This window comes from Gymnoscopelus microlampas, assembly GCF_963454915.1.
Source record: "Gymnoscopelus microlampas genome assembly, chromosome: 23".
Lineage (NCBI taxonomy): Eukaryota > Metazoa > Chordata > Actinopteri > Myctophiformes > Myctophidae > Gymnoscopelus > Gymnoscopelus microlampas.
This window is the reverse complement of record NC_139960.1, coordinates 17,804,125-17,815,923: the sequence shown is the minus strand read 5'-3', so window position 1 is coordinate 17,815,923 and position 11,799 is coordinate 17,804,125. Positions and strand designations below refer to the sequence as shown.

The 11,799-nt window shown below is 41.7% G+C and overlaps 2 protein-coding genes across 2 annotated transcripts in view; one reads left to right on the top strand and one right to left on the bottom strand.

Moving 5' to 3' along the window:
* The first annotated feature begins 845 nt into the window (after positions 1-845).
* LOC311040194 (uncharacterized protein) lies at positions 846-5,055 on the top strand. Its single transcript, XM_084050308.1, has 4 exons — positions 846-983; positions 1,724-1,817; positions 2,170-2,257; positions 3,638-5,055. The coding sequence occupies exons 1-4, from the start codon at positions 905-907 to the stop codon at positions 4,361-4,363; spliced, it is 987 nt and encodes a 328-aa protein (XP_083906434.1). The 5' UTR covers positions 846-904; the 3' UTR covers positions 4,364-5,055.
* A 59-nt stretch (positions 5,056-5,114) lies between these two features.
* The window catches only part of LOC311039785 (uncharacterized protein), a 28,318-nt gene continuing 21,633 nt past the window's right edge, over positions 5,115-11,799 (bottom strand). The window contains exons 9-10 of the mRNA XM_084049766.1: positions 7,291-7,386; positions 5,115-6,243 (exon numbers count right to left, since the gene is read on the bottom strand). Of these exons, the coding sequence (XP_083905892.1) occupies positions 6,073-6,243; positions 7,291-7,386 (267 nt within the window). The 3' untranslated portion in view covers positions 5,115-6,072. The remainder of the gene's footprint in view (positions 6,244-7,290; positions 7,387-11,799) is intronic.

Here is an 11,799-nt window from a genome sequence, read left to right as displayed (position 1 = left end):
GACGATCTGCAAGCTCACAACGTTGCAAAACGCAACACGTTGTGAGCTTGTAGATCGGCTATTTTTGGCGAATGTTCCCCCCAGAATAGGGATACTGGGGTTCAAGTGGTTAAAAGTATAAAGTTATTTTCAATCTGTCATAATGGAAACAGATATTCTCTCAAGTTTTCCTCATGACATGCTGCATAATGGGGGTAAATATTTACATATTTACGTAGCGTAATATGACATAATGTAAGGTGCTGTAAAGTAACAATGTAATTCAGGGGTGCTGTGGATGAAAACATTATCTACAGGGGGTGCCCTGACAGTCCAACTGTTTTACTTAAGTAAATGATTAAAAGTACAAAAGTATTGGCATCAAAATGTACTTAAAGTACCAAAAGTAAAAGTACTAAAAATGTTTGAAAATAGCTGATCTACAAGCTCACAACGCAACAATAGCCAAGGTATAAAATAGGGCTGAAGTGGTTAATGTATGTTTCATAATATCATAATTTATATCTGAAAAGTAACTAGTAATTAAAGTTTTCAAATAATTGTAGTGAAGTAAAAGTACAATATTTGCCTCTGAGATGTAGTGGAGTAGAAGTAAAATTATTGGAAATTGGAAATACTCAAGTAAAGTACAAATACATCAAAATTTTACTTAAGTACAGTACTTACGTAAATTTACTTCGTTACTTTACACCACTGAGAACCACTGAGAAACAGTATTTATTTACCTTCAAATGGAAATCCCCTAGTCCTACAGGTGGCGGCAGAGAGCGTCATAGCGTTTACCTTAAAAGCTAATGAAGAAGAACAGAGCTCCCTATGAAGGAGGAACACAACAAGCAGCCTTTTCTTGTAAAGTACACTTCTCCTGTCTCCTACAACGTCAAGGAAATATTAAAATAAAACAATGGAAGACACAGACCACGACCACGCGTATACCCACACCACATATGATGCATTTAACCCCGTGGAGTACACATATAAGTGTAAGTATTACATCATTGTTTTGGACACATGTTGACGTACTTGGCTCACTTGCTAGTAGCTACTGTAGCAAGTGGCCTTGAAAGAATGACGTATTATTCAGCGGTGGAGAAAGTACTCGCATTTTTTACTTGAGTAAAAGTATCAATGCTGCAACGTAGAAATACTCTGTTACAAAGTAAAAGTCCGGAATAAAAAATGTACTTGAATAAAAATACGAAAAGTATTGGTATCAAAATGTACTTAAAGTACCAAAAGTAGAAAGTGCTCATTATGCAATATGCAGAATGTCCCATTTCACAAGTTCAAAATGTATACAAATATTTTGAAAATGGCAGATCTACAAGCTCATAATGCATCGCATCGCGAGGCATTGATGAGCTTGTAGATCGGCTATTTTCGAATGGCCGAAATATATTTAGGGCTTAAGTGGGGCCTCTGAGATGTAGTGGAGTAGAAGTAAAAGTATTGGAAATACTGAAGAAAGTAAAAAATACCTCAAAATTGTACTTAAGTACAGTACTTGGGTAAATGTGCTTATTTACTTTACACCACTGATTATAATTTAACTTGATTCTATGGATATGGATTTTTATTTCCATCTATGTTTCATTTGTACAGTACTATTTATCTAAAGCATATGTTCCATGTTAATCTCTTGTTCATCCATTTACACAAATCTCCTTTTGGCACAATAACTTGTTCCCCCATGTGTTCTAATTCCAAATTCCCTTTCTCACAGTGAGTCAGAGGGAAGTTCAAGACTTTGTCAGACTGAGAGTTTCAAACAAATTCCTTTTTTCTGGAAGGAGAAATTCTTGCCCATTGGCATGGAGGTACAATAGGACAACAATTATTAGTTAATTAGTGAATATATTTGGAAATGAATAATGTGGACAAGAATACTGTTGATAGATGCTGATGGATCACAATTGTAATTCCATAACTTTTTCAGATTAAAGAACCATTATTTATACATACTTTATGTATAGGCCTATTTGATATTAGTTTTGTTTCCTTATTTTGTATTTATTTATTTTACTCCTGTTCTTCTTATTTAAAATGTAACTGCAATTTGTGAGTAGCTTGCACAAACAAATTCACACACTCCTTTACACCTCTTTAAACTTGTGAGGTTGAGTTCACCTGGAGTGAACCTTTTACTAACTGATTGTTTATTTGTTGCAGAACACTACTAAAACATATGGGGTTGCAGCAAAAGATGACCCACAGTCAGGCAGCCAAGAAATGGGAAAACCTGAAGAGGAAATATAAGGTACTAGTGCTATACTACTGCTACCACCACCACCACTGCAACTATACCACTACTAGTACTACTACAACTATTGCCCACATTGCACCCATTTAAAATGTCCTGCATTGGTTGCCTCTAAGTTGCATAATACATTCTAAGATCCTTTTTATTGGGTTTTAAATCATTAACCACTTAAGCCCTGTATACACCGTCATACGACAAATAGTGCAAATAACCAATCTACAATCTACACACAAAAAAAAGGATCCATACATGCATAACGTGTTTGAAAATGCCGCCTACATATAATGATCTGCCCAAAATAGGTACACTATGGTTAATGTGGTTACATTTCAATGAACCTGTCTAATGAACATGCTTCTTAGATATTAGCCTACCTTGTCCCTTAGATCCTCTGAAGCTGGCCTTTAAACGGTAAAAAAATGCTGTCACATGCACTTTTTGATTGATTGAATACTTTATTAACATGATTATTAACAGTACAGACCTGTTACAGTCAAAGGTAATGCTAAAAGGATAACACAAAAAGCCCCAGGGGCTTCAATTCATCAGTAATACAATACATACAATACAAATATACGGCAAAACATCAATGAAGTAAAGCAGCAGAATCATAAGGTATATTAATAAAGGAGGCGAGGGGGTCAGAGGATTCTACTATCAAGGTGTTCGAGGAGTTAAACTATGCTCACTTGTATTTTGACGACAGGAATTATTTTATGTTAGTTTTGAGTTTGGGGAGGGAGTCGAGAACCTTCGAGAACCTGTCTTTTGGTAGATCATTCCACATTTTGGTGGCAACGTAGTACATTGCATTTTACCCATGTTTGAGCCAAATTCTGTGGGAACAAGGTCAGATGATCTCCTTCTGGTGTTATGCCCATGGGCATCACTCACTCTAGAGAAGTATCTAGTGTTCTTGCATGGATGTGTGTGTGTGCACTACATTTCTGTCCTATAACCTCTGCCCTCTTTTAATCAACATCTCTATCTCTTTGTGTCTATGTGGAATCCACACTTGTGAGGCTCTCGTAAGAGTTAAGACACTCTATGTATGGATTCATGTCTCGCCTGGATGGGTCCCGGAACAGTATTATTGAGGATATAGTCAATCCTGGGAAGAGCTGTCTCCGGTACTCATCCAGGCTGCGTAAACACTGGAGAGTCAGCCTCTATGTATGATTTTATGTTTTTTATAAGTCTTTCTTGTTATCTATTTGTTGTGTGATATTTGTATGTACTCTATGGACCCCTTGTGTGTCTGGAATAAAGTTTGAATTGAATTGAATTGAATTGAATCTATCCTGCCACCAGCTGCTGATGACAACTGAATGTCCCCTTGTGGAATGATTAAAGTTGTTCCTTTTATATTTTGTTTAGGATTTGAAGAGCCCTCCACTTGGGGTGAAGGTCTTCCCCGACAAATGGCCTCATTTCACCCTGCTGGACGACGCCATGACGGGTCGTCTAGACGGCAGCGCTCCCGTCCTGAAGGCCGTTCCTCACGACAACACAGACTCCTTACCCGCCTCCTCCAGCCACAAGAGGAAGCAGATCTCCATCACGGCTTCAGCCTCGCCCGCTTTGACGGAGGACAGGAGCGAGGTCCACGTCGTTCTCAACGGAGACAACGAAGAGGAGGAGGAGGAGGAGGAGCGGGCACGGAGAGGAAGCAACAAGGACATGGAAGACGCCATGCACGAGTTGGAGAGCGAGAGGGCCCTGTTAGAAAGCGAGAGAGCGATGGTGGAGAGCGAGAGACAGGTGTTGGAGAGGGAAAAGCAGGTCCTGGAAAGAGAGAGGGTGATGCTGGAGAGAGAGTTCGCCATGCTGGACCGGGAGCGAGCCTCGGTGGAGAGAGAGAAGGCCACGCTGGAGAGAGAGAAGGTTATGATGGAGAGGGAGAAGACCATGCTGGAGAAGGACAGAGGCGCCGTCGCCACAGATCGCTTGTCCCTGCAGCGAGACAGAAGCTGCCTGGAAAGACAGGAAAAGACGATAGAGAAGACGGCAGGCTGTGAGGAAGACAAAACCAAAGACTACAAGACCATGGACAGGAAGGAGCGCTTTCTCATGTTGTTTGAAAATCTTATTGAGAATTTCTGACTAACCTAAAACATGTGTTTCATAGGCTGTGAGAATCAGACCTATTAGCCGAAGTTGATAGGCGTACAAGTATTTTCAATAAACACATGGCCATTGAACAATTCATGACTGCTGATGATCACTGTTGTTCATGTAAAGATTGTGTGTTTAAAGCTACATTCCATAATGTCCTATCCCAACAAATGGGGTCATTTCAACAATGTCCGGACTACAGTAAAGATGGCAGCGCATCTAGTGTCTTATTCAAATAACTTTATTGACATTGTCAAACAGTAAGGGTCTACATTTCTCAGTGGAAGAGTAGGGAGGCACCTCCAACCAACTACATATGTGCTATTTACAGTATATAGTATTAACACTGTATTAACATACTTAACCATACAGATTGGTTAAAATAATATTTTATGCATTACGTTTTGGATTGTAGCTTTAAGCAAGACTTCTCCCCTCAGTGGTAAAATATTCTGAGTATGGTTTCAGACTTAAAACGTTTGTAGACATTTTCAAGCAAATCATAACAATAATGTACATTACATGTACTGTATGTACCTCAAAAATAAGCTGTCAATGAAAACGTTAAGCCACTCTCTCTTTGGAGAGGTCATCAGAACAACTTTATTCAATTGTGGTAATTCCATACAGAGCACACAATAGCAAGCTATAAATCATTATTATTCTTAACCCCATCACATTCAACAACATCCCCACCCCCCCCCCCCCCCCTCCTCAAATCAAAAAATTATAATCTTAAAATAGTGGACTCTATAACCTAGAGTCTTATATATAGGCTATTGTGCATGGTCAACACATCACTTTTTGAAATGTATATACCAAATATTGCAGTTCATGTAAAAAAAAGTTTTTTTTCCAGAATATATATTTTATATTACAGTACAGACTTTACAACAAATGATTGTGTTTAAATGCTTCTTTTATTGCATTAGATACTCAATTTACCTTTCATTGAGCTCCAGCTTCAATAGATTTTATGCTAGTATAATGAAGATTTCCAAAAATGTTAGATTTAATATTAATATTATTATTTCTTTACAAAACAAACATATTTAAACAATATTACTGGTTGTCAGCACCAGTCTTGAACAGACACAAAACAAAAACATACGTGATATTTCAGGGTTTCATCAATAAAACGATTTCTCTGAATTTCATCATTTATTGTTTTACTCTCTTAATCAAGTTGCGGAACATTTTGGCTATTGACAAAGTTCTTGTGTGTTTGTGTGTGTGTTTGGGCAATTCAGGGGAGTGAGAGATTGAAATTGTCAGTTTGTGTGCGCGTGTGTATGTACATGTATACTGTGTGTGTGTGTGTGTGTGTGTGTGTGTTTTGCTCAGGTTAGATAATATTTCCAAACAATAGGAAGGTAGATGATTGTCTGTATGTGCATGAATGATAAATACCGTATGACCGTCTATAGATACCTGGCTGAGGTTATGTACATTATGTGTGGATGTTTAACCGTCAACATGACTTGTCTTGCACGTAAAGTATACATACTTACATTTGTACTGATGCGTACGCTGTACATTGCGGTGGTGAGTGATTTGTTAATCTGTGTGTGTTGTGAATGTGCATGTGTGGTCTCCTATGTGTCAGTATGTGCAAAGATGTGTGTGTGTGGGAGTGAGTCAGTGTGCAAGAGTGTGTGCGTGTGTGTGTGTGTGTGTGTGTGTGTGTCTGTGTGTGGTTAGATGAGATCCCCGATGGGTATGCGGGGCAGGCAGATGTAAGCCTGCGGGGTCCTGCTGAGGTTGATGGGGTTTCCGTCCAAACGGATGTCCTCCAGTGCGTTCCTGATGTAGTTGAAATCTTTCAGGTTGCAGAACGTGTCCTCGTGCATCACTTGAATATTGTTTCGCTGGGAGAAAGGGCACACGGAGAGAACATTTAATGTAATTCAATATTCATTCATCCATTTAGACTGGGAAAGCATAATTTTAGATTTCTTTGGCTTTTCAAGAATAGCAGATCTACAAGCTCATAGCGCAGCTACGAGCTTGTAGATCTGCTATTTTTTTGAAAATTGTGAATGTGTGCAAATCTTTGAATATATATATATATATATATATATATATATATATATATATATATGTATGTATATATATATATATATATGTATGTATGTATATATATATATATATGTATATATATATATATATATGTATATATATATATATATATGTATATATATATATATGTATATATATATATGTATATATATATATATATAAAAATTAAAGCGAACATTTTTAACTCAAATCTTTGCCTCTGTGGGGGTCCTTGGAACAACACATTTTGAGATGGGGGTCCGTGGCCAAATACATATCAATTTGGGGGTGCTTGACTATGCCCTTGTTAGGATTTAGAAGGCATTGGTAGAATCCCCAGAAGCAAAGATTTGAGTTACAAATGTACACTTTAAAAATATATGTATTCAAAGATTCGCACAAATTTTCATTATTTAAAAAGAAATTGCAGATCTACAACACTTCCTGGAGGTTAAACAGCCAGAGTCTAGGGGCCATAAAGGACAAACGGGTGTGACGGTCAACAAAAAAAGTGACATTTCCGTCCTCATTTTCTAGAATACCACCTGCACCCATTTAAAAAGGTGTTCACATTTAATGTGACTTCTCTCAACAGAAATGTTTGCCTATAATGCCATGGCCAAAACAGGGATGCCAGGTTGAATGTGGTTAATGTATGGAGACAACCAAACGCATATCTATAACATGTGTCACGGATTGAGATGTACTCAGCGAAATCACATTCATCTGCAAAACACGCTCCGAAATAATATGCATAAAATAACTGAATTTGAGGTTACATGTGAACACTAGGGGGTGGCAATTGCCCTGAGACCCCAAATGACTCCCCTGCTTGGTGGTCACGAGGTACAAGTTACCTGTAGGTGCAGAGATCGCAGGCTGTCTGGTAGAGGCACAGGGATGTGATCGATGTGGTTGTCCGTAAGATACAGGTACTGCAGGCCTGACATATCCTGGACACAACGGGGAGAAGGTACAGCTCTTTATACATGTATCAGCGCCTGCTTAAACACAGACCATATGGAATTCCTAAACTTTTCAGATCAGATCTTAATGCTTTATTGTCCATTTAAATTTGATCTTAGAGGTTTATTTTAATACTAGAGTTTCGGGGGGCTACGCCCCCCTCAACCCCAGCCGCGCACGGGGCCCAGCCGTGTGTATATTGGGGGACCCAAATCGCCGGAGTGAAACTGTGGAAAAATATTTTTGAAAAAGGAAAAAATTTGAAGAAATAATATTTGTTATGTTTCAGGGGGTCCACAGGGGGTCCGCGGACCCCCTGATGGTCCACTGACCCCCTGTGGAGTGTTGGGACGCGCGGGGACACCCCTGGAACATTGCGGACCATTTCGGTGTTTTTTTTTTTTTCATGAAGGTGGTTGCTTGTTTCTGGCGCAGGCTGTGCAAACCTGGCAACCCAGCGCATGCTGCCGCACGTTTAAGTGGCGTAGCGTCATGAGGGTCAGTGGGGCCGTGGCTCGGTCAGTGAAGACCCTGTAGTGCGGATGATATGTGGCATAGAGGGGCAGATTGTAAATCCACAGAGGAAACATCCGTGGGCTACCATTGGTTCAGCGATGTGTGCGGTCGCCCTGCGGCCCCTCCTCCTCCACCAATGTGCAGTATTGAGAGCCCTGACGTCACAACAATTGGAGCGATGGGCACTGCACTGTGGTTGGTTAGGGTACACCTAGGGCCCAGGTAGAACCCAGTTAAAGCCTGCATGGGCAAACCCAGTTAGGACCCGCCTTGGTCCCACATAAACATGGCTAGTTGGGGCCCACCTAAGGGCCAGGTAGAAGCTACTTATAGCCTGCATGGGCATCGCAGTTGGGACTGAAGTGGATGCCGCTGACATTGCTGACATGGGGTCCATATGGTTTAGCCCACCTTGAAACCATATGGGAACTACGCTGGCATGCTGGCTGTAATGCAAACGCTGCATCATACCTGCAGTGTGTAGTTTGATGTTGTGTGTGTAGCAGATATACCTGCAGTGTGTAGATCAATGTCCATAGGAAAGTCAATGCCCAGCAGTGTTTTTTTTCCCCAGCAGAGTTTCTAGTGTCTCTGTGTCTCTCTGGAAGAGGTTGCACATGAACTCTGCAGCCGCACTGAGGCGCTCCAACACAAACACTCTGACATTAAGCTGCTTCACACAACAAACATCAGCACCAAGGGCGTATCGTCATAGAGGCCAATGGGGCCATGGCCCGGTCTGGAAAACTCTGCTCCCCCACTGCCAGGGGAAAAAAAACAAAAAATCTACATAACAACATTAGCACGCCTTTGTTTTCAAATCGGGCTTATTTGCATTCGGCCGGATAGTTAATGGGTGGCCATTAAAAAACGGTTTCCCCGTCAAACCGGTTGTCTTGCCAGGTAAACAGTTGTTTTATTAGTTTTATTGTGTTTTATTCACGTCTCTCTCTTGCATTAACGCTGATGGTAATTCTGTCACTTATCAGCCGTCGTTGCGCGAGCCCCCCCCCCGCGAGGGGGCGGGGGCGGGCGGTTTAAGAATCTGGCCCGGTCCACGTTAGAACCCACCATACGCTAGTGATCAGCACCACGCTGCTGTTTGTCCAAAAGACACAATATCTGCTCTCCCACCAACGTCATGTGTTCATTTATCGACAGCCGTACAGACTCCTTTTGACACATTTTACGTCGTTTATCCAGCTCTCACTGACTCTCCACATCGGGCTGTTATTTTGCTGCGATCAAGTCAACGATGTGAGAGATTAGCTATCACAGACGGACGGACAGGGGGTGAAACATAGTGTTGCGCCATGCCTTTCGGCCTGGCGGAGACAATAAAAAACCGAAAGTAAAGGAAATGGCCATTTCTGCAACAGAAGTAGTCAATAAACTATGCTATGAAAACATGGGCCACATTGGCAAAGAATGTAAGAAAGAGGCAATCATGTAGAAAATAGCCGATCTCCAAGCTTACAAAGCCTCTGAACGTGAGGCGTTTCGAGCTTGTAGATCGGCTATTTTCACAATATTTACTTGTGGAACGGAGTCAAACAGAATGGGGGGGTCCCAGATCAAGTACGTGTATTTGGGGGGGGGGGGGGGGCGGCGTGAAAGGGTTGATAAACACTGCTCTAATCGGAGCGAAATTATCTGAAATTACTACATGACCATAATGCAGCCTAACATCTGTTGCACGGGGCGGTCCTGCCATTACGTTAGTTACTGTAGTTGCTGTGGAGCGACATAGTTCTCCAGAAGACACACACAAACATACACCATCTACAATGGACGAACTGAGCAGCAATATAGACATTCACCACACGAACGTGCATTGTTGACAAAGTGATTGCACAGCCGCTGCAGGCATGACAACCAGGTTAGCGTTAGCGACATGGCAGCTATCACAGCGCCCTGTCCGTCGTGCTGCAACTGCCTGTGATGGCTACAGCAGTAACAGCAAGCTGTCTGCGATGCCATTGTCTGGAGACTGCTCTTAGCGTGACACGACCAATGAGAGTGAGCGCTGTAGTTGTTGCTAAGATACGGTGGCGTCTCTGCCCCATAGCTTGTAGATCTCTCACACATGATTGGCGTAGGCTGCGTTGCCAGGTCTGACTTTGTGTGTAAGCAATGGTCGGCTGATTTTGGCGCGCCTTTGGGCTCGTTTGCATTGTGCGCACGGCAGCGCTTGTTTAGCGTACGTCAGCGCGACGTGGCAACGGACGTGGCAACGTGAAAGGTGATTGGCTGGTGAAAAGAAACACCCGACGTTACACCAGAAATGGTGCCTGGAGAAAATGGTGACCAAAAAAAAAGTTTGGAAAAAAAGGAAAAAAACCCCGCAGCGGCTGCGTGCTGTTGTGGTGATGAGGTCGTGCGCACGGTAAACGGTACGAAGCTGCCTCCCCTTCCGTTTTGTCCGACATTTGGTGAGTAGAATTAATTATGTTGCGCGGTGGAAAAGGTGTATTGAGCAGTGAGATGTCCCCTACGCGAGGCGTAAATTCAGCGCGGCCGGCGTGGCGAGTCAGTTGGCGACATGTGGTCTGGCGGTGCGTTGTTTAGTCGATAACAGAGCTGTGGGGTGTGGACACCGAGGGTGCGGAAGTTGGTCGCCATTTATATAGTTAGATGATAATTATATACTTTATTAATCCCCAGAGGGGAAATTGAATGCCTAAGTATTTTCAAAAGCATGTACTTTTTAATGTAATGTAATTACTTTTTTAACAGCAAGTATCCCAGTAATTAAGCTCAGGTACACATTTGACTGAGCAACTTTCACTTGTAGCTGAGTAATATTTGACCAGGAGTGTCTATACTTTGACTCAAGTACTGGGGTTGAGTAAGTTAGTCCACCGCTGTAAAAGACCCATGCAGGGGATGATCCTCATTGACGCGTTTTGAGCTTGTAGATCTGGTATTTATGCCATTTTTGAATTGCAATCCTGATTTTTTTTTTGCTATTTTTTTATAGGAATCCTGAAAAGTAAATAGTTTATTTTATTTGTATTCATTTCGTCATAGTTATGTTAACTTTATGAACTTAAATACAAATACATAAAATACATACAAAAAAAGAATAAATACATACAAAAAAAGACAATAGAATTTCAATACTAGTCATTAAGCCACTAGTATAGACGTAATTAAAGCGGGTCATTTTGGAATTGTAACAGCTGAAATCAATAGTATATCAGTATTCCGATATTAACCTGCGGGCCGCATTAAGTGAAGGTTGGGGCCGCATGTGGCCGCCAGTTGCCCATGTATTATCTATGGGCTCACTCTGACCAGCGTCCTCTCTGAGGTGAGAGGAGCGCTCTGGCTGAGGTTCAGCTCTTCAGACAGCGACTTGCCCTGGGCAGAGTGATTGAGGGTATAAGGTACATTCCCATGTGCCTTCTCAATCAACTCCAAATGATGACTGCTGGGTCTGATTTAAGTGATGACGCCTTTGTTCTGATCAGCCTGGGCAATCAAACTGAAGCTCAACCGCAACAGTCAGAGGCTCACTCTCCTATAGGCTCTATGCACAGCAGCCATTTTGGAGAGAAATTGGGCCTCTTCTTACTTCCTTCACAGGTGTTACCAATGATAGTAATGAAGGCTCTGTTCCATTTAGTGTAGCACAGTTGTTCTCAAACCTTTTAATTGCAAGGACCCCCATAACTCTGAGAGTGTACAAATGGAACCAAATGGACCCGTAAGGGTCCGTTTGGAACCCTCTCAAGTATTTCCAGTGAGCCAACATGCACACTATCAGCACCCTGACTCTGTTTGACCTGAATGGAACAGAACCTTCATTAGTATCATTGGTAACACCTGTGAAGGAAGTACGGAAGGGGCCTAATTTCTTTCCAATATGGCTGCTTTGCATA